The following is a 27,253-nucleotide window of genomic DNA, read 5'->3' on the forward strand; positions in this document are numbered from 1 at the left end:
TATTTTCATGAGCCTCAGGCTTCCGAATTATTGGATTGAAGCATCTCCCGGACCCCAAATCCCCATGTGCGTATAATAGTGCCATGCTAAACCATGAAATAAAGTCTTTAAGAGAGTGGTCTACGAAATGCAGCTCTCAGCTATTCTTCTGCTGATTGTTTTTATAGTGTGAAACCTTAGCAGCCTGGCATGGGCTCCTTATACCAGGCTGGAGGTGTTGAGTTTCTCTTCACTGTTTTTACACTTGCTTAGTCAAAGGAGGTAATAAACGCCCTGGGATTTCTAACAACAGCTGGAGTCCCCCCTGAAGAGCCCACCTCTTTTCAACAGAGGGACTGCCGAATAAACGGTGTAGGCTGTGAGGGCAGACCATCAGTGCCCCCAAAAGCTGGACCAGACAGCTGCATCCACTGAGTCTTCCCATGCATGTGCTGTAGAGAGGATCAAGTTCTGTCTGCTTGCTTCCATCCACTCTCCAGACTGCTGCTGGGGAGCTGTTCATCTGCTGCCCTGTGAAGGGAGAGAGGACTATTATTCCTGGATATCACATAGGAGAAATGAAAATGCCAAAAAGGAAAACCTTGCTGCTGACCTGGATGGTTCTGCTGGAGCTCTACTGGGGATGTGAAGCACAGGCAAATTATCAAGGTAACTGATATACCTTCACATGAGACATGATTTTACACCATCTAATATAAAATGATTCATACAACATCCAAAAACAGTTCATATATTTGGGTGCCGTCTCATTAATTTTATTTGTCTATTAATATTTAAGATGTAGGTGAATTTATCTGAGTATGTAAGACTAGCACTGTTTGTAATAATAAATATAATGACCTAGACAGCTGTATTTAAAGCAGAATTAAACACTCAAACTTTTTTCAATAGTGAGTCCAGATCAAACAAATATACATTGCCCAGCAAAATATTCCTTTATATTTTTGCCAAAGCACTGACAGTCATCTTGTTTCTAAACAGCTCCAACTCTCTCAGCTCAGCTTTCCTTAACTTCCTGTCCAGTACAAGATTACAAGGTGCAGAGCAGTCTGCAGCAGCTGTCCCCCTACTAGCGCGGAGAAGGGAGGAAGAAGGAGGGGGGGGAAGAAATAGCTTAAAAACCTTTTGACTTTAATATGACTTTAAGCCTTTGTGCACACCTCTGCATGATGCTCTTGTGATGTGCTGCAGTAATATTAATCTGAATAATAGCTACAGTAGGTTCATTTGAATGGGCTGCCTACTGCACCTAAATAGCACTGAAAGAAGTGCGTGCACTTTTTAAAATCGCTTCACACCACATAGTATTGTAATAGCTTAACATGTGATGTGGAGTGATACAACACACATGCAATGGCTAGGTGCACTGGGGAACCATTAAGAAAAAATGGCACCACATCGCACATAACATTGGAACATGCAATCTAGGATCATGTGCAGCATTGTGTGCAGCATTGTGTGCAGGATCATGTGCTATCGAATATTGTGAACAGAGTTTTAAGCATATCTAAAACCAAAAATAGAAAATGTAACATCGTAGCTTACCTGGTATTAGATGTGGTGGCTGCATCAGTTTTTTCTTCTTTCAGGTTTTCCTTTATATTTCACCTGTAACTTCTGCAAGTAACACACTTCCTGTCCAAGGGTGACAACACTCACTTCACTGTATCTATGAAGGGAGTCAATGTTTTCACCCAGGCTGCTCTCTGATTTTTACTACAAACATATCTTCCTCTCGTCATTTGCATTGTATGTGGGTGGGGGAGGATTGGTAAATTACAGAAGAAGGCTTAGAAGGAAGATAACATTGTTTTTTGATTTCAGTTTAATTTCCAAGAAGTTACAGAGACAACATTTTCTGAATAGATCAAGAGTTATTTTCTGTAATTGCTGAAATTGTTCTTAACCTGAAAAATGAAAACCAATGCAGCCACCACTTCTAACAACTGGTAAGCTGCAATATATTAAATTGGTCTTCTTGGGTTTAGATATCCTCTAATGAATGAATATTGGCAGAGTGTCAAAGGTTTCTTAAACAAACACATCAATGATGTGCGTACCAATGTCGCCATGGTAGACACTCGTCATCACCATTTATGCCAATTCAGCTGTTGGCATTAGTTGTGCTCTAGCCCTATAGTAAAGGTCATATTACTCTGTCAGTCAACACTTAACAAGTACGGTTGCTTTAATTTGATGCATTTGCTAATTGTAGTTGACATTCGATAACAAGTAGTAGCTGCATCAGAATTTGTTGTAGAGACTACCTGAACTGGGCTTCCCCAGACAACTGCCCAGCTTGTCAATATGGGTGGCACCAAGTGCAATAAGAATAGCATCTAATATTCTTTTTTAAGGTGGTAAATAATAGCTGCAGCTGGTCCATGTAAGAAAATCACTTGAAGCTAGAATTTGACTGGTTACAATGGGCAACACATACACCGAATTCTATTATTTGAAAAGAAAGAACTGCCCCACTAAGTTGTTCTTTTAACTGTTGACTTGCTGTTGGGGTATTCCAACAATCTTGTCTACCTGTAATGTTTATGCTTTATTGATCACAGTGGTATGTTATCTGGTGGAGGGACCCTCAATATAGTAAGAATATTTTGTGTATTTATACTGTACAGTGCCAACACATCCCTCAGCAGTTTACAAAGAATCATTAACATCAGTCCAATTGTTGATGAACTTACTATCCAATGGGGCAGATTTACTAGAGGAGAATGTCCACCTATCCCAGGGAAGCTGTGTGTGCATGTTATTTGGTGTCAAGTGAGCACAGGTTCATAAGGATAAGTGAACCTTCTACACCTTTAGTCAATTAGTCCCAATGTTTCTACCAGTGTCATGCACACGCACATGTACACATACAACCTCTATAATCCATTTCATTAGAAAATAACTAACAGTGTGACTCTAAACAGTAACAGAATATCAAGCACCTGCAGGAAACCAACCCATTGCACACAATCTACCAAAGCCAAGCCTATTTGTAAGGGAGACATTCTTCCCTAATGTAAGGATAGACTGGTTTTAGCAGGAGTTCCCTGAGACCAGAAAATTATTGCAATGGTTCCTTTAGGGTAATAGGGTTGATAAAGGATCGTCTGGAATTTATCTGCATCACCAGTGTCTCCGGTGAACACTAAGCACTTCCTTTGCAGATAAATCCCACTCAGACAGTATCCCCTGTGAAAAATGAATGTAGCACTCCATGCAGGAAGCCAAGACTTGTCACAACTAACCCATTGCACACATGTCCTGAAACTGAACCCATCTGTAAGGGAGGCATTCTTTCCACTGGTCACCATGTAAGGATAAGCTGGTTTTAGCAGGGGTTCCCAAAGACCTGAAAATTATTTCAAGGGTTTCTTTGGGGTAAATAGTTTGAGAAAGGGGGCTCTTGAATTTTCCTGAAGCCAAATCGTCTCTGGTGAACACTAAGCAATTCCTGAGCTGATGTCTCAGCATGAGCCTTTTACTTCTTACTGGCAAAACAGTTTCTGTGCTTGTTTGAACAAATCCTGAACCTGTACTCAAGCACTCACTTGCCTGCACTGCGTTGTCATATCCACGTCGCAGTTTTTCTGGCTTCTACTCTGTACATCCACTATACCTCATTCAGCAGATTCTTCCACAACAGAAGTCCCAATAACCCCTAATTTTGAGTCATAACCAAAACAGTCGAAGTCTTCCAATATGGACACTTGTTGCAGTGACAGCTTACTAGGAGAAGATTTTACTCAGGAGAAAGTTAGGAGAGATTTTCTCTTACTTCCTTTTGTGCCTACAGTCCAGGAAGTCAAGGAAAATTTCCACAATGGGAAACAAAAGGACAAAACCTGACAGTGGTTTTAACACTTCTTTAGTCTATCCAAATCTGTAAAAAAAAAAATGGTTCTCGGTAAACATTTTCAATGTTAAAGAAAATTAAAAAATGGATCCCAAATGTGAATTATTGTAACATAATAAAAATAGAATGCCTGTTACAATATGACAGTTTTGAATCTGTACATTACTAGACCAGAACAAAATAAATGACATATAGTGTAATTGGCTAGCACAATATTTTGGGCTGCACTTTCACTGAGATCACTTGTTGCAGGGATGCAACTAACTATAGTGGTAAGCTGGTCCTGCCCTAGCATGCGGACCTTTTGGTCGGAGGTTACTTCCTTCATGGAGGGCAGCCTGGGTTTCCCTAATATCTGCAACCCGGCATTCTGTCTCCTCGGTCAGTTTGGCGAATTGCCACTGGCCTCAAGTGCTCAGACACTACTCCGCCTCCTTTTATTTTAGGCTAGGAAGAGCATTCTCATGGTCTGGGGTAGCCCGAAAGCTCCCTCCTTGGGTGATTGGAAGAGATTGGTCGATCAAGCATGTGGATGTGTTGGATTCACAATCAGAAGAGGTTTCCCTATTTATAACAGAGAGGTTTCAATAACGAGTCCATCTGTAATTTACCCCACATAGGTTCTGGCCCCATTAGAAGTACAATATGATATAAAATGGACTCTTGTATTGCTATTTAGAGGTATTACTTATAGTTCCTGTGCACAATAAAACATTCTGTGAAACCTATGATGACAGTAGCAGACGGCCTGGATTTTGCCCACATCTGGTTTTGTTCTTCAGGCACTAGAAATGGCCTCTGTGGATGCCATCAGACATACTTTCCGTTGTCCAGTCAGCTTTTTAATATCCTTTCCTTGTGCAATGCCACGCAATCCTATTCTATGAATCGCATTACATAATTTGAGTACCTGACATTAGTCATCTTGTAAAAGAGCATAAATAACCTGCTTGTATTTCTGAATTTGAAGAACAATTAGTTATTAATTCAGCTGCACTATAGCATATTGTGCATTGTAAGATCAATGTTTCTGATAAAAGTTTATTTTTATTGGCTCTGAAAACTGAATTGGTGATCCGGTAGTGCAGCTTGTATTTTTTTGCTATCTGTGTGCTGTTTGGGAGATTTCTCTTCATTTTCTGTCCCAAAAACACAATAGGAAGTGGGGAAAAATCTCTCCAAAGTGAGAGGAATTCCACTTGTCACCCGAACAGATGTCCCCATGGGAAGATTTCCCTTCAACACCCGTTATGGTATCAACTCTAACATGGATTTCACAACACTGTCTGTCCCAGTGCCAATGGAAACCGAGACAAATAGAGAAAGGGAATCAGCAATACTTAAAGTGACATTAAACCCTCAGATTTTTTAACATAAACCAATACTGTAATGTGTGCCTTACTGTAATCCATGGTTGTTTCCCTTCTCTTTGCTGCTCTTCCTTTTAAATCCTCATGTCTTCTCATGCTTGGGGAGAACTTCCCTTTTCAGCTCAGGGCCTCTTCCTGTAGTGCTGGCTCAGGTTACAAGCCTATACAAATCTATACACAGACACCGTGTATCCATTCCTGAGACAAGGCAGTCTGCTGCAAAACAGAAGTTCTGCCCCGCATGAGAACAGATACAGATTTAAAAGGAAGAGCAGCAAAGAGAAGGGAAACAACCATGGATTACAGTAAGGCACACATTACAGTATTGTTTTATGTTAAAAAATCAATCTGAGCGTTTAATGTCACTTTAAGACAGAAATAACACCTTCACAGGGGTTCTACTATCCAAAACCAGAAAAATACTTTGTTTATGATTGAACTATGCATCCCTTTTCACAATATTCCCACTCCAGCTACAAGGTAAATGTAGGTATATGGACCACTGGAGGATTCTCCTGGCTTGTAAAATGAATGTTTAGTGATTGTGCACATATTTTCTTTCTTTATTTTCAATGGTCAGAAGTAAATAACATTTTTTTTAAATATATATTTTTTTTAGTCAGATAAATATGAAATATTTCATATTATGCATTATTTCCTGCCAGCAAGTAGAGCTTTAGGCTCCTTTTAGAATGTGTTGTTATATCCCCTCTCAGCCTGTTGTCTGATGTCTACAGAGGTCAATAGATCAAGTGTAAATTACACACACAAATGAATGAATCAGAGCATGATTGAGAATGATTTTGAAAGGAAATGTATTGACTTTTCAGTGAGAGAAAGCAAGAGATTAACAGAACAGCTGCATAACAGTCGAACCTCCAGTTTAACTCAGATAAATACATTCCAGGTGTATCAACACAAAAGGTGTGCAAAGTCTTACAGTTTGTTTTCTCTACAAAGTAATCACAACATAAATAGAAAAGCCTATCATCTGCCAGAATGCTGTAGAGAAGGACACTTGTTCCCTGGAAGAAGTGGTCTCTCTGCAGAGGCCCAACATGTTCCCTGATGAGTCAGACCTAGAGCTCTCCAGCAGGCAGAGAACATGAATTTTGCTGATTGCAGAGCTATAGGTTTAACACTGCTGACTTTAAGGTAAGCAAAGTAATAATTGGTTAAATATTTGCTCACTAGAAATATACTTTTCTTTGAATAATTTTTTTTCCATTTTGCTCTGTTCTAGTTCTTGATCTCCTCTCACCATCAGTCCAGCGACAGGTCACAAACCACCTTCAGCAGGCACTCAATAATCCCTCCATGAATGAAGTGTACGTACTGTCCACGTTTAAACTACAGCCCAAATCTACAACCACCCTCTTTGGCTTGTATTCTACAAAAGACGGCAGCAGGTACTTTGAATTCACAGTAATGGCACGTTTAAACAAAGGTAAGTCTGTAGAGAAGGAAATTCAGTTCAATTTACTATTCCAGAAAAAAATAATTTATGTTTAAAACGACATATTTTAAGCATCAAATAAAAGTTGTCCCAGATGCATTGGATGGTTACCTGACAGCGAGTGACAGTATATTTGCTGAGTGAATTGGGAGTGTATAAGAATCTCAGAAAAAAAGTACAAAATGCCACTTTACTTATTTTCAGACTAAGTTTATACTTTTCCAATGGAGTACATCGCCTCAACGGATACAAGTAAAAACTTGCACATAAATGTTGAGTAAGCAAATGTAACGTTTTGGTATAACATGATTTTCTCTTCATAACTTTATATCTCCTTCATTGTCTTGGTTCAGCCTCTCTCCGATACCTCAAGAGTGATGGTAAACTGAACTCTGTCATCTTCAATAACATTGAACTTGCTGATGGCAAGCCACACTCACTTCTCTTGCACCTCAGTGGTCTGCATCGAGGACCAAGTGCTGCTGAGCTCTACCTGGACTGTATGCAAGTGGATGCTATCAAAGACCTACCCCGACCTCTGTCAGGAATAAACTTGAACACAGGATCTGTGCAGCTGAAGACTCAACAGAAAAAAGGACAGGCAAGCACAGATATATTTTTAATCTCTTACAAAAAGGGATACTCAGACTGGTGGGATGTAATATCAGTGGAGAAAGAAGAAAAAAAGAGTTTAAAGTCAAATATAAGGCAGCTATTATCAAGGAAACTTTATGTCTCATTTTTTTTAGCAGAATGAACTCCAAAGGAGAAGGGTAGGAAAAGCGCTGGGCACCCAGGACACAGCTCCAGTTAAAAAAGCTGTGGCAGGGCAGCAAGTGTGCAGTGTACATACAGCTGCATAGACACCAAAAGAAAAAGCCATGATAAATGAAAAGGAATAAAAGTTTAACTACTTCCAAAGGGGGCTTGGAAGAAAAAGTTTGAGACCCAATGGTTTAGAGTTAGGGTGAGCAAATCTACCGGTGTTTATTAACTCTGGGTTTTGCAAATCCTGTATGAAATTTGATGAACCCAACTAAGCAGTGCCAGTCAAATAGAGAGTCCCACCGCACTCCTGACATAGAAGCCCCATACAATGTCGGGGGGTGCTGAAGTGGCCGGGATGGCGCCGCCAATTACTTGCAACATAGAAAAAATGGTCACCAGCACTCCAAGAAGTATTACTAAGAATAAAAATGTAATGTGTTGCAGCTTATAAATCCTTGGATGTGGTGGCTTTATTAGTTTTCTTTTCTAAGGCTAAGGTAGGAGGTTGATCTGCTAGGGGATGGTGTGCAGAGCTCCTCAATGCAGGGGGAAGGACCCTGTGTATCACAATTCAAGATACAGTACAAGTGAGCGTTACCATACTAGGACAGAAAGTGTGTTATTGGCAAAATCAGCAGGTAAGAGTAAAAAATAGAGAAAACAATATAAAAATTTTAGAGAAAACCGAGGAAAAACAAAAGGGTTTAAGGACCGATAAGCTGCAATTTATTACATTTTTGTTTTTTGGGTATAGTTACACATTAACAAACTTCGATTACATATTAAATAATAAGATGGATGCAGAGATTTTTAGCGTTGTAGATTTTTCTATGTGATCTGGCAACCGCATGGGCAATAATTCTGTATGATTTAGTGATTAGTAACTTAAAACAGACTATGTATAAAAATGCAAGTTCACGGTAAGCCACACCTCAGCAGCATAAAACTAGTGAGCACGATGTAGGAGTGCATCCTCATCAGATTTGGGATACTAACTTTCCCAGGATTTCGCAGTGGGTCTGAGTGGCAGGGGAACAGGCTAAAACATTTTCATGCAAGGTTTGCTTTAAAGGAGAACTATGAGGTGAGTGCTTTTCACTCACCATGCGGTATACTGAGCTTAGGGTGACGGGAGGATGCTAGTTTGTGTCCTCCCGTTACCCTAAGGAGAACTATGGTGAAAAGCCTTAACCCCATAGTTCTCCTTTAAGGTACCCATGTAGAGTTATGTTGTCTCATGATCTATCCTACATGCATAAAAGTAAACGCTGAGTGCTGATTAAATGACGCTCAACACATTTTTGACATTCTCTTCTGCTGATACTACCCAAGAATCACCCTTGTTTCCTTTTCAGGATTCTATGGATGAACTGAAGTTGGTCATGGGCGGTACACTGACACAAGTAGCATCAATACAGGATTGTTTCATGCAGCAGAGTGAACCTGGACAATATGCAGGTGGGTCTTTCTTAAAGTGGTTATTTTTGTATTCGCAAGCTTAGAGGGAATCTATAATGTTTTTAGCTCAATGTTGTTTTATTTTTGTTTTTATTTATAAGCTTTAAACTGATGTTTTATATCTTGTTACTTTTTGTATAACACTCTTTTTTCAAATAATTATTTAATAAACAGAAATATCCAAATAGAGCAGATAGGAACTGGGGGAGGAAACATAGGCCTTTCCATAGAATCTTTCATTTTACCGTGAGCTGATAAACTCTGTATACAAAAGTCTTTTTTTCTTTCTTTTTTTGTACAGCAGTTAATCACACCCTGCTAAACATGTAGAAAGGAGCCTAGAGCACCACCACCTGACAGGAGATGTAAACCTGAAATATTAGTATACAATATACACAAATCTGCTTTGCTAAAATATATATTATCCAAAAACACTCTGAGGGGAATTTATCAAAACTGGAGCAGACAAAAACGGGAGCAGGTGTGCATGGCAACCAATCAGCTTCTATCTTTAATTTTCAAATCTTAACTGCACAAAGTGAAGAGAGAAGCTGATTGGCTGCCATGGGCAACTGCTTCAAAATCTGTCTGCTCCAGTTTTGATAAATGCCCCCCTATATATTTCCATTAAAGTAGATATATACTCATATGGGAAATAAACAGTGGTTAATGGGGTGACATACATTTACAACAACAGTTATTGGTGGGCATGGTGAAAGGTGGGTGTTCCTAAAGGACATGGTTTATTATAATACAACATTTGACATCTTTAGGTATCAGTTTCCTTTGCAGTTTGCTACATTCAGCCACATGACATTTCAAAGCCCCAAAGGAAGTTGATGTTGAAAGACTTCCCCCTGCCAGATGCTGTGATCACAGGTTTAATTGGAGAGTGGTTATGTATATAATACCCACCATGTGACACTTGAGTGTGCATACCATACTCATCATTGTCTGAATTGAGAATTATCTCTGCTCTGGTCCACTAGCCCAACATATCATGTAGCACTGGCTTAGGGGGCAAATGCCCTCGTGTTTCACCCACCAAGCCCTCCCCTGGATTCAACCTCAGTATCTCCCAAAAATGGAAACATCAGTTATACAGTAGATGTACTGACCCAGAGTGATGAACCTAATTATTTGGGAAAATGCTAAAGCTAAATGTCAGTTCTTATGTCCATTATGTTACAAACCAAATTTTTCAGAAATAACTATTATTTTTATCTGCAGGTGATGTCAGCAGACAGCTTTTAGGGCAAATTTCACAGCTTAACCAACTACTCGGGGAACTCAGAGATGTCATGAGACAACAGGTAAATGGAACAGTCCATACCATAATTCTCCGACCTTACTGCTTTTTCATTAGTTTGTAATTTATTGGAGATGAACACCAAAATAAGCCGAAAAATCAGCTAACAAAGAAAATTAACCAATCGGTTTTTTTTGGTCACCAAGCAACAATTTCAATTGTGTGCCCATTTTATTAGCTTCAAGTTCAATGTTCCATTCATACAGGAACAATACATTGTAACACGATGTACTAGGTATTACAGATAGCACCTTCTGTTATGTAGACAGGCAATTTTTTGTATCACAAAGTAATGCTAGTGAGGAATATTTTATGCATCCTCTACTACTAATATATTAGTTTTTGGCAGATTTAAGTAGTACATACAATTCCGTCCCTCAGAATGACTTACTATCTTTTAACAAGCAAAAAGTACCACCATCCTGCACACCAAAGTCCAGTTCCCAAAGACACAAGCTATTCTTGGTCTGTAGATATTTGTACAAAAGCAGGTTTATTTACCTACCTAAGGTATGTTGTACTAGTGGATGGAAAGTAGCTGCAAATAAAACTGTGGGGCTCTTCTGAATTCCATCTGGCCCTTCCCTGATTCGAATGCAGCCTTCTTTCACCGAAATGTCTATAAAACACAACTAGACTTACCATAGACATTAGCTGGCAGTTAGATGTGTTGTCACAATAACCTAGGCAAGCCTGTCTCCAGACTTCTCCATAACCAACAGACCATGCGAGATAATGTCAGATGACACTTCAGGAGAAAGTCCTGTGCTCACAGCTCTGTAAAGGAGCAATAACTATAAGACATGGTATTTTGACCTATTGGTTGCTTGCCACACAAAAGAATACAAGTACTACAGTCACAAGGCGGTTCTACAGTTAAGCAAAAAATTCCTGGATTGGAAGAAGCTCATCTGAGGTCTATAGCCAGCACTGAATGGACATGTCCTGAAGTGTGTATTGGATTCTGCATGGTGTTTCACAAGCTTTAATCATATTTTGTGTCACTTGCTGTTTATTGGGTAATATCACTCTGAGCATTTTGATTTCTTTGTCTTTCCAAGGTGAAGGAAACCATGTTTTTGAGGAACACTGTCTCAGAATGCCAAGCATGTGGTTAGTGCTTTGTAAATCCTCAATTCTGATCATTCTTCATCTCATACACTAGCTATAACCTACAAACTGTATACCATTTGTATTTTTTCATATGATAACCCTACCTTGTGTTCTATATGTGTTCTGTCTACCTATCAATATCCCTATACCTTAATCATTCAAACACAGATTCAATGGTTGGTACAGGCAGATGCCAAGTAACCTGTCAGCATGTTTGCAGAATGTGGGCCAAGAAAGGAAAAGAGTGTTGTCAAAGTGATCCCTGAAAGTGGCTAACCAAAATATTGAAAGACACCAAAATATTGAAGCTCCTTCAAGAATTATAACATTTATAGTTATCTGTCATAATGCACAAAGAAGGAGTGCTAAAGCTCCAAAAGCTTGGTTTGTTTAAATATTTTAGTTAGCCACTAACGAGTGTCACTTTTCAATACTTTCCTCCTTTTCTGTCTGTGTATTTATTTCTGATTAACATTGTACATCATCTTTTTGTGTGCTCAAGTGTGCATCATCAATAATGCAAATATAGTAAGAACAAGCTTTAAGCCTACACGGGCCTGTAGTTCAAACCAGAACTTCAGTCTGTAAGCCAGAAAAAACTTAGCCATACCTTTTACTACCTATACAATGCAAACCTGTTATTAACTACAAGAGAATTCCAATGACTGAGGCTTCTTATAAAGACTATCTATCTGTTCTTCTGCTCTCATTGTAAAATAATCACTACACAGGACAAGTTCTCAATAACAGGATATGTATTTATGTGTCAGTCCACCCAAAAGTATTATTTTGGTTAAAAGTTGAGCCTGTAGGGCTGAGTCAGCAACTAGCTTCCCATATGTATTAGATTCTCAAACACAGAGACCTCTTACCACAGTGCTCAACTTTGTTCCTTTCTACCTGGAAGTTATGCATGTTCCTGTCCATATTTGCATGTCTCAGCTACTCCTGTTAGTTTTCTATAGCATGAAATAAATGTAAAAAATTGAACAAGAATGGGAACACCTCCATCAGCTGTGATATCTCACCAATATAGTCAATGAGAGATAGAAAGAAATTATTGGTGGTTCATCTTCAGCAACTACCAAAAACTATAAACTCTATCAATATTCCGAGTAGAGATGAGCAAAATTGAGAGTTTTCATCTCCCTGAAATTTCAGTGTAATTCAGGAAATTTCGGTTAAATTATGCCATTTTGATATAATGCATTAAAGACAATACAGAAGTCAAAATTAAAGTGGGTTTTGGTGGTTGCTAGGGGTGCAATGGGCTTTAAATGGCTTCTGAGCATTAGGAAAGCTCGCTTCAACTATCCTGGATCTGTTTTGTACCACACAACAACCTCTCATTATTATTTTAATTGGCAGTGACAGTATAAAAAGGTAAATAAACATTAAAAAATAGTCAATCAAATACAAAAGAATAGTAAATTAAATAAACTAAACTACCCCAAATACACCAAACAGACCTCTCTTTAATAATTAAGAAAAAGAGTAGATTTGGTTTTCAAGAGATTTTTCCCCAAATTAATTTTGACAAAAGCCTCAATTTCTCCCAATTACTGACATATATTGTTATCTTAAAAGGATTCATGATGTATTACAATTAAGCCTAGCTGTGGAAAAGCAGCTTTAATCTTCCCGCAAGTGGCTAGCCTCCATCCTTCTGACTACTAAACAGGTTGAACTTGCTCAGATTATTTTTGACATTACCCACCCCAGAAACATAGTTGTCATAGGAGATCTGAAGCTTTTTTTCCTACAGTTAGACTCTATTGTGACACTATTCATTTAAGATTTGCTGGCTGTAGACAGCTATAGACAATTCTAGCTCATATTTGTATTCTGCCCAGTTTCCATTTCCCGAAGACTCATTTGCTGCTCCAGAGGTAACAAGTGATATACATATTATTGTTCTAGGCATTCTCCCTTGCTTCTTCTGTGTTCCGTTGCCTACAGTTTATTTACTTGATCAGGAAAGTCAACAATCAAAGAATCTCTACAATATTCATTTGTATTGGCAAATTTTGAAAAAAAGAAGACCTGGCATGCAAAATATGCCAGCCACAGCCCACACTTGTGTGCCTGAATGTTTTTGTAAGGCCAATGAAGCATAGAAATTTATGAACTGGAACAGCCGCAGACTTAGTAAGGTATTTGGAACTAAGAGCAGGATATGTAACAGTTATAGCCAATTTAGATATTTTATTCTGGATGGGCTAAAAGAGAATAAGCAGATTACAAACCCCAGTGCATCCAGGACCTATCAGAGTTTTTAGATTGCCAGTCTGTTCCTGTTTATTTTTGTATGAATTTATGAATAGCATGCTACTCATTTTTGCAGTTATTGTATCTATTTAATGTACTGTACACATTTACCTTAATAATGCATTGACCTTTGATTCTTTTTCCAAAACAATAAATGTTTGATAAAAAATTTCAACAAAATTGTTGGGGTTGGCCAACCAGCCGACATCTCATATCTTCTAGAATAGTTTGAGTTTGTCACCTTTTCTTTCTCTGAAGAACCAATGTCAATTTGTCTGGCCTCATGTAAAAGAAAAAATCTGTACTGTTGGTCTGTTCAACCAATGTGAGCATCCTCTATTGTCACCGTATAGTAAGCACTTCAAAATAACAAGGGGAAATGCAATGGTTACAGCTTCTTACAATTGTGACTTTGCATGTGTCTTATTAGATGTTAGATTGGTTATTTATTTCACATTTTGCTACATACATGGTGAGACTCTGACTGGGTAGGGCCAAGACCTGTAGTTCCCTAGGGTTGTTTTATTAATCAAACGTGCAGTGCATTATGGGGCCCTGCATTTTTAATGGAACCCATTACCCATGGAACCCATGGAAACTATTTTAATAATAGAATCAATAAAGTATCCATCCTTGCTGCTTGAACATTGCTGTATTAAAAATCTGAATGCTTTGAAATGTTAGACCTATTTATTATATCCTCTAACCAATATAATTTTTCTAATTTAGGATTAACTCCTGACTACTCCTATCCAACAGCACCTCCTAAGCCACAAGCTACTACGCCTCCTAAAGCTCGATGTGATGCAACTTCCTGTTTCCGAGGAGTAAAATGCACCGTCACAGAAAATGGTTTCCAGTGTGGACCTTGTCCAGAAGGTTATGCTGGCAATGGCGTCATTTGTACTGACATAGATGAGGTATTCATGCAGTTGACTTGCTATATACACTTTATAAAAAGAAATACTGTAAATTAGCGCAAACTGTAAAATAAATTCATAACCATGGAGTCTGTCTGGCGTGCGCGCTCCCGGCTGCTCGGCTGCGTCCATTCAGTTTAACCCCTTCGTGACGGGAGACGTACAGTGTACGTCTTGTCACTTTGTGCCTATATGACTGGCCACGTACACTGTACGTGACGAGTTATATCAGGCTTTGTAATGCCGGTATTTGCTGATTCTCAGCATTTAACAGTCATTCATTAATGTCTCAGTATTGAGGCATTAATTAATGAAATAATTAAGCTTTTTGTAAAAGCTTCTTCCTTTCATTAATGAAAGAATGAAGCCGTTACATGCAAATAGAGGACCGCAATTTGCGATCCCGTATTTGACAGCTCAAAAATCTTTTATCCCCTCCTGTCTACTGCGCATGCGCCGACACACTTCCTCCTTCAGAGCTTTTAGGGAGCCGGAAGTTCTTCAGCCTGGAGCAAGAAGCGCTGGAACAGGTAAGTAATTAGGTATTTGCCGACTTTTTTTTTTTTTTAAATCACGGTGCATATGCTTGCTAGCAGTAGATTTATGCAAAAAAATTGGAGACTTTAATTCTACTTTAAGCTCCAGTCCCATTACTTTTCCTAGGCTAATATGATGTCTTAAGTCCGCTGCAGGCAGGAGAAAGCATTTCCTCAATCTTCTCTCCCCTAGTGATCAGAACGTACATTGGGACTTTATAGCAACTTGCAAAGTGAGAGGTTGCAGTAGGTGCTGATCTGTGTCAGATATTTGTGATTAAAGCCAATAACTACACAGGCACCAGCATTTACATGACTTTGTCATCTCTAAGCCAACATCTCAGTCCAGGAAGTAGATGTTGACCCTGGATATTGGCTGACCAAAGATGGCAATGTGCTGGGCAGATTTTACTTACTGTGAGTACTAAAGCTGGGCATACACCAATATAACCTTCATTTGAAATTCTGAACAATTGTTCATCAGAACAATCAGTCATCATTGAGTCAACTCATTTTATTTGCTCAGATAAAACATCAGAAATATCTTTCATGTTCTCGCCATCTATATGGTTGAAAATGATTAGCAACCAGTAGACCATTTAATGAATGTTCAGAAAATGAGTTTTCCTGAATTACATTCTACTGGTGTATGGCCAGCCTTACTTTCCCATACTGCAGTTTTACTGCTTTCCACTCCTATGTGTCAGATAACAGAGTCAGGCAACTAAGCTTTTGCAAGGCTTTAGAAATGAGTGATGTGACCTAGAAATATGGAAACCACATTAAGTCAGGGAGGTTTCAGCTATTCATAGTCCCAATGGTTGGACCCATTGTCGGTTACGGTGAAGGTCAGCATGAGCTTGAAAAATAATTTTGCTTTTAGAATAGTTAATATGAAGACCCGACAATGTTCCAGATTCAGCAATATGTGTCAGCTTAGGCTCTAGATGTGCCTTTGGATTGGAAAAGTTGGAAAACAAATGATGAACTTTTACGTTCCACTCGTCCTAGTTGTATGACCATGAATTATGGAGAAGTTTTAAGAGATCGGGCAAGAGGTGCAATCACAAGATTAAAGAGGAGAGGGGACAAAGGGCACCCTTGTATAGTGCCACGTAATTAAAAAAAAGAGCGCAGGTTTGTCCCCCCACAAGTACACTGGCTTTCAGGGAGGCATACAGTATATAGAGCAAACCAGATGTAGAAAATGTGAAGTTTAGAGAGGTTAGGACCTGAACAAGCCAGGGCCTTCTAACACTATCGTAGGCCTTCTCCCCATCTAACGCTACAATGGGCTACAGAGGAAGAAGAAGACCTAGTTAATCTGTGAGCCTGCAGGATAGCAATAACCTTCTGTACATTAATTATTGTAATGAATCTGTGCAACTCCAGTATAGCAATAGCCTTCTGTACATTAGTTATTGCAATAAATCTGTATGCCTCCAGTATAGCAATAACCTTCCGTACATTAGTTATTGCAATAAATCTGTGTGCCTCCAGTATAGCAATAACCTTCTGTACATTAATTATTGCAATGAATCTGTGCAACTCCAGTATAGCAATAACCTTCCATACATTAATTATTGCAATAAATCTGTGCAACTTCAGTATAGCAATAACCTTCCGTACATTAATTATTGCAATAAATCTGTGCAACTTCAGTATAGCAATAACCTTCTGTACATTAGTTATTGCAATGATCTGTGAGCCTCCAGTATAACAATAACCTTCTGTACATTAGTTATTGCAATGATCTGTGAGCCTCCAGTATAGCAATAACCTTCCGCACATTAGTTATTGCAATGATCTGTGTGCCTCCAGTATAACAATAACCTTCTGTACATTAGTTATTGCAATGAATCTGTGCAACTCCAGTATAACAATAACCTTCTGTACATTAGTTATTGCAATAAATCTGTGCACCTCCAGTATAACAATAACCTTCTGTACATTAGTTATTGCAATAACGCTTTTTCAAAAGAAGGTGAAGAATAGCTGCCCACCCTAAATAGAATAGCATTATATTTCTCTCATGGCCAGTATACTCTAGGATTAGGATATTATGTAACTGTGCTAACATGAAACACTCTACATAGTTCAGTGCCATAAACGTATACACATAACAGATGACAATTGATGAAGCATTAATGCTTGTGTATTTGTTTATGATTTCAGTGCAAATTGAACCCTTGTTTCCCCGGAGTTCGGTGTATAAACACTATTCCAGGATTTAGATGTGAATCCTGTCCTCCTGGATACACTGGACCGATTGTCCAAGGAGTGGGGGCAACTTACGCTAAGCAAAATAAACAGGTAACATATTTCACAGATACGATACACAGTTTTCTGTCAAATGTCTTTTCCAGGATCTGAATAAACTCTGATACACTAGAAGATGACAAGACATTCAGAATGGCCTGTCTGATTACTGTGTTTTTAAAGTGTTTGATTTACTCTATGTTTATTGGTTTAACTCGATGGACATACAGTATGTCTTTTTCACCAGATGCTGTAGGTCACTAGGTACTGTTTCACCAGGTTCTGTAGGCCACCGACTACTGCAGGTCAATAGGTACTGTGTCACCAGGTGCTATAGTTTAACAGGTTCTGTAGGTCATCAGGTACTGTTGGTCATTATGTGCTGTGGGTCACCAGGTACTGTGTCTGCAGGTGCTGTAGTTCAGAAGGTGCTGTAGACCACCAGTTACTGTAGGTCACCAGGTGCTGTGGGTCACCAGGTATTGTAGGTCAATAGATGCTGTACGTCACCGAGTACTGTAAGCCACCAGGTACTGTAGATCAGCAAGTACTTGAAGTGTTTAATATATTTTAAGGAATTTAACTACCTTTTACAAAAACACAGCAAGCGATTTGTAGTGCGATTTCCGCAAAAAAATCACTCAAATATCACTGAAAAATCGCTCAATGTAGCTTGTAAAAATGCATTTCAGTGGAGCTGTTCACATACCACTGCTCAATGTAGCTCAATGTCGCGCAGCTCAAATCAGTGCTGAAAAAGCTCAGTGTGAATGGGGTCTGAGAGTATATGTAGTTCACCACGTGTAACTAATTTATTTATTTATAACAATGCCAAACTAAATCCTAGCACACATCTTTAATGACTGGATATGTTAATAAAATATTACTCACCAATGCAGTTGAATAAAATGGGCTAATGCCTTTTCATGCCCACTTCCACTTCCTCACAGTCTCTGATGGAGGGGGCGTAGCTGTTGGCCCATATATACACCGCAGGTCACTTCCAGTGTACAGTGGTGATTTAGGACAAAGGTGTTTGAGCGGGTTGGATGATGTATACCCAGAGCGGTGTGGTTATGCTATAACCATTTTATTCTTTTGCTTTTGTGAATAATATTTTGTCAATATATCCAGTGATTAGAGATACAAGATACAATCATTTAGAGGCAATATCATTTAGAGCAATGTGAACATTTTAGTAGTTAAATACTGCAATTTTTATATAGCTCTGTACATCATATGTAAGAGAAGGACAAAGAAATGTGGTCCCAAAAAGGGACCTCTGTTTAGTAGAGGGATAATTGTCTAGGTAGTGAGTGGGATTTAGCCAGGGGCAGTTAAACTGTGTCTCTAGACAAAACATTTTCCTGTTACATGTGGTGGATTAGGGAAGTTTTCTTTTTTGCTGTCTGTGTTCCATAGAGTAACTTTGGCTGGACTGAAGCTTATAGATAAAGTATGACATTTCCTATGATACAGTTGTCACCAAAACAGATGTCCTCTTTGGAATACTCCCATGTCGTGGTGCCAACTGTGACATTTTGGATTTCTCATCACTTTATATTCCAGCAAAAATGGCCACCAGGACAAAATAGAGATGATGAATCTCCCCAGTGGCCACCCTAACAGCAATTAAAATGTTACAAGGGCTTTAATCCTTCGCTCTATTTTTAAAAAAAGTTCTGACTAGAGACTCACTTCAAGCTCCTCAGCCGAGATTGCTCCACTTAGTTTCCATGTTGTGTTTGTACTATGAATCATTAGCAGAGCTCAGAGTATTAGCCTGTCATTCTATATGAATGGTTTCATGGTATAATACAAAGCAGACATAGATTTATTTACGATGTCTAGCCCAATACAGGAAAAGCACACAAGACGTATGGTCATTTGCCGAAGGATAGGAAAGGCAAAGCATAAAATAATATTGGTGCAGAAAGTATCTATTCAGTGGAGGAGGATGAAGTTATACCAGGTAGTGTCATAGCGCAGGAAATTCAACAGACAGGACTGATAAAGTTCATAGAGTCTCCTGAGCCATGGAGCCGGTTTCTGAATATACAGTTACTAAAACAGAGGCAGACTCGTCTGGTTTTCTGTATATGGCTGGATCAGAGGTTAGGCTGACTTGAGACTGCATTAGTAATTATGCAATAGGAACGGTACACATTGCTTTTCCTACACACAGGATATAATCACCATCAAAATCCATATTTTATTTTTAAATATGTATTCCTCATGCCCCAGAAAGATGGTTGATGAGAAAATCACAGTTCCTATTATACATAGTAACACATCATATATTTCTAGAAGCCTGGACTACATGAACACAACGGGCATCCTGCATGGCCTTAATGGATCCTCACTCTCACTGTAAACTGAAAAACAAAGCAGAAAAGAAAAAATAAGATCAGAAAATACATTTAAATTGGTGAAAAAGAAAAGAGTAACAGTTTAGAAAACCAAGTTTCTGGGTCAATGTATTAATTCCATGACAGGATTTTTTAAAGCATGAGTAGGCAAACTCCAGCCCTTTGTCTCTGGGCCAGCTACCGATTCCATTGGCATTGCAAGACTCTAACAGCCACAGACATGAATCCCCGAGGCAGAGGCATGATGGGATGTGTGTTTTCACAAACATGGAGGGCTATATATCATGGATTAGCCTAATCCTCGAAATATCATGAATTGGTCTAAATTATCCAAATATCATGGATTGGTCTAAATCATCCAAATATAATGGGTTAGTCTAAATTATCCAAATATCATGGATTTGATGGATCAATGCATGGATTATAGAATTTGTTTGATAAAGTATGGTCACTTTTATTGTCTTGTATTTGACATAGATAGACTTGATTGCATTGCCAGCGTAAGCCATGGCCCAAGGTGCCAGGGCTTCCAGGGGCAGCACACAGCCACCCACACGCCATTGATGACCATCATTAACACATTCCTGTTTGCCACCTTTCCTGGCGGGATAATTCAGCTGGCCCATTGCTGTGTATTTTCACTATACCTGCTTATGAGATACCATAACCAGCCAGTGGCCTGGGGTAGAAGGGAATGGCAAAAAGGTGGTTGGCCCAGCAGGGCAGGAATTGTATAGCAATCTTGGCTTCATATCATATGTTTCTGTAAAATCTGTGTGCTTTTTAATACTGGTAATAATAGTAGGGGCAGCTGAGAGGAACATGTATATTCCTAAAAGAGATTTCATTATTTCTCCTTACCAACTTACTGCTGTTTTATTTCAGATATGTCTCGATGTCAATGAATGTGAAAATGGAAGAAACGGGGGTTGCGTGGCGAACTCCATCTGTACTAACACTATGGTGAGACTATACAACAGAATCTCCATTGAAAATTATGTTCAGTGTTTTACCTCCCCTGTCAATTTTCTGAACCTGCATGAAGAAATAGCCAGCACTCACCCAAAAGACCAAAACCATATAGTGGAAACAAGCATCATAGCAATGTTTCATGGCCACGACCGACCCCTTTCTCAGGATGACAAGAAAACAGCTAAATAAAAATATTTCAAATAGAGCTCGCTGTAAAAGAAGAGGACCTACCTGTCCTACCACCTGTGCCTCAAATATTCACTTACCTCAAGAGCTAAGCCAGACAAAGAATCTTCAGTGAATAAAGTCAAATACAATCCAATTCAATAAACAGTCTGAGAGTCCAAAATCTTGTAATACCGGTATTGGTTCCTAAATGACAACAGAGCACAGCCATTGTATTGGATGTTCTATGTTGTTGTTTGTGAACCAATACCAGTAGTAAACGTTTTTGTATTCTCAGACTGTTTGAAGCTCCCTTTAGACTTTATTCACATCAATCTTCAAATCTGGGCCCATTGTTTGAAGGACACCCCAGTTTTTGTTGAGAGCAGCCTCACTAGAGCCAATGGGCCTTATCAAGATCCAACCGATCTTTTGATAATTTTATTCCAGCACCTCATTTTCACTTGTTTCAAAGAACCTTCAGTATTTAACACACTTCTGGATGTGTTGGATGTATCATCACTCTTGCTCTAACCCCCCTGCTACTACATTGCTACTGTATACTGTAGTGCCATAGCAGGCATAGGAGAACACTTTCTATGATTACAGATATTGATCACTCTTGTTTTTCATCCAAGGGTTCTTTCCGCTGTGGACCATGCAAACCTGGCTTTGTTGGAGACCAGATCAAAGGCTGCAAAGCGGAGAAGAGCTGCTCCGGCCGAGGCCAGAACCCTTGTCACCCCAATGCGCAGTGCTTTGAGGAGAGAGGAGGCCATGTCACCTGTATTGTGAGTATTACTTCGGAGGATAAACCCCAAATGCAAACCTATGGTACAACAGTTTACTTCTCTGTAAGTCAGCTAATGCCACCTAGTGGTGAACGTTCCTTTTCTACATAGCTGACAATATGGATACATTATACAGTATGTAAAATAACAATAATAGTAGTCATAGAAATAATAATGTTATAATGTAACCATAATGTAATTTAACTACATGTATGCCATATATACTTGATAAAGCAGTAAAGTGAGTTGATAATGTCCTGCTGTGCCTTTATTGCAGTGTACAGTTGGATGGGCTGGCAATGGCTATTTTTGCGCACGGGACACCGATATTGATGGGTATCCAGATGAGGCTCTTCTCTGCTCAGAGCCAACCTGCAAAAAGGTACATCTGTGGATGAATGACAGTAAAACTCTACATTTTATACGCTGCCGCTCCAGCCGAACTCAAGGATAAGCAAATATTGTCTAAACACAAGAAAGAGACGTGTATTCTTACTTTACATTATCTGGTTTTGCAAAAGCATTCAGTGCACACAATGTGGATTTACTGTATATTCTTTGTGGCTATTGAGGAATATATTGGAATAAAAGTTTTTGTGCCCAGATTATAGCTTTAACTTCAGTTGAGGTTACTTGATGGAACAGTTTAATGTTTATTGAAGTTCACAAGTTTTCATTAAGGCTTTTGATAAAAACAGAAAAATCATAATAGTATCAATTTATCAACAAAGTAACATAATTGCACAGAATAGCAAGCAACGGGAATGTGAGATACAGAAATACGATATAGGGAACAGTAGAGGGTACAGTCAGGATAAGTTAGAAATAAAGAGGGTGTTGAAACCATGATCAGGAAAGGGTTAGTGTAATCGTGTGATTACACTAGTGTATCTCTAACCTTTTTCATTCCTGGCACCCTTCAAAAGTATGCGAAATTTCGAGGCAACCCAGTCTAAAATGTCATAACACACAAAAAGGTGTGTTGCCTCCTTCACACCAAAGTGCCCCCTTCAAATCAGGATGTCTCCCCCCTTCACATCAGAGTCAGCCTTTGCATCAGTAGCTCCTCTTCACGTCAGTAGTGCCCCCTTTACATCAGAAGCCATTCATATCAGAGCTCCCCCCTTTGCATGAGTAGTCCCCCTTCACATCAGAAGCCCCTCTTTCATATCAGAGTTCTCCCCTTTTACATCAGAGTTCCCCTTTCACATAAGGAACCCCTTTACCTCAGTCTTCATTTCCCCCTTTACATCACAGTCCAACTAGGACAACATTTTGAGGCACCCCTGAGGAAGCCAGAAGGCACACTAGTGTGACACAGCACCCTGGTTGAGAAATGCTGGGTTACACAATCCTTAGACCATGAGTTGGTAACCTCCATGCTCCAGCTTTTGTGAAACTACAAGTCCATTGAGACATTACAAGACTCGGGCATAACTCCCAGAGGCAGATGCATGATGGGAATTGTAGTATCACCACAGCTGGAGTGCTGAGGTTGCTTACCCCACCTTACAAGGTAAGCGTGGTATTTAGGGGTGTAGAGAAATATATCATCTTTTTGTTTTTGCTTTCCACGATTTTACAGGTGAGCCCTTAGAATGCGCATATTCACTGGAGATAATGTAGTGTTCTTTTCTCAAATAGGACAACTGCATCTATGTTCCAAATTCAGGACAGGAGGACGCTGACAAGGACGGAATTGGCAATTCCTGTGATGATGATGCAGATGGAGATGGTATTCCGAATGAGCAGGTGAGGAGGGTCTGGCTAGAGCCTTGGTTCTCAACTGGTGGGTCATGACCCAAAAGTGGGTCTCGACTCCGTGTTCAGTGGGTCGCCGCATCCCTTCCACTTTTCTAGGTGAGAGGCTCCTCTGCCTCCCCCTAACGCAGCAATGTCAGTTCTCACGTCAAGCAGCCATTCAAAATATGCTGCCCAGTGCCGAGTGTTAGCTATGTGACACAGCACCCTGGTTGAGAAATGCTGGGTTACACAATCCTTAGACCATGAGTTGGTAACCTCCATGCTCCAGCTTTTGTGAAACTACAAGTCCATTGAGACATTACAAGACTCGGGCATAACTCCCAGAGGCAGATGCATGATGGGAATTGTAGTATCACCACAGCTGGAGTGCTGAGGTTGCTTACCCCACCTTACAAGGTAAGCGTGGTATTTAGGGGTGTAGAGAAATATATCATCTTTTTGTTTTTGCTTTCCACGATTTTACAGGTGAGCCCTTAGAATGCGCATATTCACTGGAGATAATGTAGTGTTCTTTTCTCAAATAGGACAACTGCATCTATGTTCCAAATTCAGGACAGGAGGACGCTGACAAGGACGGAATTGGCAATTCCTGTGATGATGATGCAGATGGAGATGGTATTCCGAATGAGCAGGTGAGGAGGGTCTGGCTAGAGCCTTGGTTCTCAACTGGTGGGTCATGACCCAAAAGTGGGTTTCGACTCCGTGTTCAGTGGGTCGCTGCATCCCTTCCACTTTTCTAGGTGAGAGGCTCCTCTGCCTCCCCCTAACGCAGCAATGTCAGTTCTCACGTCAAGCAGCCATTCAAAATATGCTGCCCAGTGCCGAGTGTTAGCTTCAGGTGGGATGGAATGGGGCTATTGTCGTGAGGGAGCTCCATCCATACGTGCATTTCTTACAGCTCCCTCACGTGTCCTATAGAGATGCCTGGACCGGAGTGACATCACATTCTGGCTCCCGGCACCTGTACAGGGCGCACAAGGCAGCTGTAGAAGCAATGCACATATGGATGGAGCTCCGTCACAGCACAGGAGCCCACACTGGACCCCAGGCTGAGGATCCTTTCCAGGTCTCGTAAGGTAGGGAGGCTGGGTAGACCTTAAAAAAACCATGAAAAAAACATGTTTTGGAGTGTGTATGTGTGTGTGAGATTGTGTCTGTGGCTGTGTATGTATGTCAGGGTTTTTGAGGGCCCATTCACACTGATACAGTGTGTTACTCGCATAGTCCCGTGCAATTAATGCATTGTACCATGCAATCGCACCTACTGTGCATTCTGGTGTTGCATTGCCATTTATTTGGATGGTACCCCAAACGCACATCCCACCCAAAGTCCGTATGTGGGTCCTGAGGTTACACAGGTTGAGAACCACTGGGCTAGAGTATCTTCTTGCTATTCTATCTAACATTAGCTATACATAGGGGCTGTTGTAAGCACTGACTTCCCCTTCCATTATGTCCCAGCTCTCTAGTAATCTCTAGATAGCAGCTGTGAAAACTCTGTAAAAACCAGCGTTATGCTCACCTTATTGTACCTCTCCTTTCCCTATTGTCTGGAATGATCTTTTTTCTAATGTCTGACCTCAGCCAAAATAATAAAAATAATTCCTGCCAATCAGAAAAAGAGGGACGATGACTTTGTATCCACTGGAGATGCAGATGAGCCTCCCTGCCCGCAGACCCTTATCCTCATCGCCACCCCCTTGAAAAGCATCCTCCCAATCCCGAGAGTATGGGGCAGGGTGGGGAGGGGGCCTGCTTGCTTGCCCCACCCCCCTTTCCTGTCCTGCCAGGCCAGTGCTCCCTGGTAGGGAATTTTAGGGGATCCCATGTTTTTTCCCCCGTTTATTTGGTGTTGGGGTCCCCCTTAAAATTCCTACCAGGCCTAAAGGATCAGGTATGACTTTGGGGGGAATCATTTGCATTTTTTTTTTTAATCTATGGGTCCCCCCCAAACATTTCGACCAGACCTAAAGTGTCTGGTAAGATTGGGAGGGGACCCTGCGCTTTTTTCTTCTTAGGGGTGAACAGCAGGGAATGAACTGACCAACGTTCGCCTCAGTTAATCGAGATGTTGCATCGGCTGAGGTGTATGGATTCTTCCCTTCAGTTCAGCCGTACGTGTTGAGGCTCTTTGGCTAAACCAAAGGGAATTGAAGGTAGCTGATTGCAGCCGATGTATAGGACATACAGGACTACTGTGAATAGCCGAACATACTCCCTTCACTTTGACTCGGTTATTCATTCGGCTCCCTTCACTTTGGCTCGGTTATTCATTCGGCTACCTTCGGCAGCTTAGTAAATAAACCCCTTTGTGTTTAAGTGGAGATATTAGTTATTAAAAAATCAGCAGGCTAGACGAGACGGTAGACGAGAATTTGTAAATATCTTCTTCCATAAACAGGGCCGTTGCTAGACTATTTTGCACCCAAGCAAGACCAGCTTCTTGCAACCCCAAGCCACCCCCAATAACCCCCCGCGTGGCCCCATTCCCCCGGCCAGTTAGCTTCTGCAGGCGACAGATGGATGTAATTTATTTTAAATAGTCAATAGCAGACTGGCTATTGAAACCCCACCCACTGAGCAGAGGAGCGGACCTGAGAGAGAAAGTTGTCTCTCAGTTCCGCTACTCTGCTCAGTGGTCGGGTGCAATAGTCAGCCTGCTATTGGCTTTTGCAATTTGAAATAGGCGTGGGGCGTCGATGGGGGGTGAGTGGTTCAGGCTGTGCCCTAGACAGCAGTGCGCCCTAGGCGGCTGCCTAGTTTGCCTAGAGGCAGCACCGGCCCTGGCCATAACTCCCCGTTCACACCATAGCGTTCGCAGACATTTGTTTCCAGCAATCCACTACTCAAAAGCAGGAAAGTAGTGCAAGTAGCAGTTTCTGTGACATGCGTTCTGCTTTGTTTCCCAAGCATTAATGCTCGCTTTAAAGCGCAGGGAAAAAAAGCGAGTTTGCTAGGCTAATTTGGGGTGCCATTAACTAGTTCCATGTTTGGTGCAGATTTTGTGAATGCGCGTCGAAGTGCGCACTTTTGTGCATGTTTTTTGCGCTTGTTCCCGATACACCTGTGCGTGAACGAGGACTGAAAGCTTCTTTCCACTATTCAGGTTTTTTTGTTATTATACCAATTTGTTTCACAAAGTTTTTCTGTTCTTTTTGTACAGGACAATTGTATGTTGGCTCCAAATATCAATCAGAAAAACAGTGACCAGGATATCTTTGGGGACGCTTGCGACAATTGCCGTTTCAAACTGAACAATGACCAGAGGGACACTGACAATGATGGAGAAGGCGATGCTTGTGATGATGACATGGATGGGGATGGTGAGTAAAGACAGAAGGAGATCCCTCATACAGAGACCTGTCATCACAAATGTTCTGAAAATAGTACATTAGAATAAAACCTTTTAGTCAGGAGATTTTAAATATACATTATTTGATTATTACAAAGTTTATGCAGAAAACTAGAAACGCGTAAATGATATTGCCTATCGACTGCCTTTGGAAATTCCAACAGGAACCTCACATTTTGTTACACATTATTTTATAACGTCAGAGATTTCCACCCTGGAGTACCAAAAAAGGAGAAAACAACAAATACTTAGGATTTTGTTCATTTTTTTAACTTCCATATTTTTGATCACCAGAACCAGGAAGGGTATACAGGTGAAACTCGAACAATTTGAATATCATGCAAAAGTAATTGCAGTAAGTGCTGCAAAAGGGGCCCAAACCAAGTACTGAGTACATATGCATGCTTGTACTTTTCAGAGGTCCGATATTGTTCTATGTACAATCCTTGTTTTATTGATTGCATGTAATAATCTACTTTTTTGAGATTGTGGATTTGGGTTTTTCATGAGCTGTAAGCCATAATCAT

General features: G+C 40.2%; 1 protein-coding gene across 1 annotated transcript in view; it reads left to right on the plus strand.

The window, feature by feature from the left end:
- Window positions 1-388: 388 nt before the first annotated feature.
- Window positions 389-27,253, plus strand: part of THBS4 (thrombospondin 4) — a 50,050-nt gene continuing 23,185 nt past the window's right edge. The window contains exons 1-13 of the mRNA XM_018569128.1: window positions 389-648; window positions 6,470-6,673; window positions 7,036-7,283; window positions 8,806-8,908; window positions 10,139-10,221; window positions 11,279-11,330; window positions 14,328-14,518; window positions 17,230-17,367; window positions 20,568-20,645; window positions 21,458-21,610; window positions 21,888-21,992; window positions 23,255-23,362; window positions 26,538-26,697. Coding sequence (XP_018424630.1) covers window positions 558-648; window positions 6,470-6,673; window positions 7,036-7,283; window positions 8,806-8,908; window positions 10,139-10,221; window positions 11,279-11,330; window positions 14,328-14,518; window positions 17,230-17,367; window positions 20,568-20,645; window positions 21,458-21,610; window positions 21,888-21,992; window positions 23,255-23,362; window positions 26,538-26,697 — 1,714 coding nt within the window. The 5' untranslated portion in view covers window positions 389-557. The remainder of the gene's footprint in view (window positions 649-6,469; window positions 6,674-7,035; window positions 7,284-8,805; window positions 8,909-10,138; window positions 10,222-11,278; window positions 11,331-14,327; window positions 14,519-17,229; window positions 17,368-20,567; window positions 20,646-21,457; window positions 21,611-21,887; window positions 21,993-23,254; window positions 23,363-26,537; window positions 26,698-27,253) is intronic.

Source organism: Nanorana parkeri, unplaced genomic scaffold (assembly GCF_000935625.1).
Source record: "Nanorana parkeri isolate BGI_ZX_2015 unplaced genomic scaffold, ASM93562v1 scaffold34, whole genome shotgun sequence".
Taxonomy (NCBI): Eukaryota; Metazoa; Chordata; class Amphibia; order Anura; family Dicroglossidae; genus Nanorana; species Nanorana parkeri.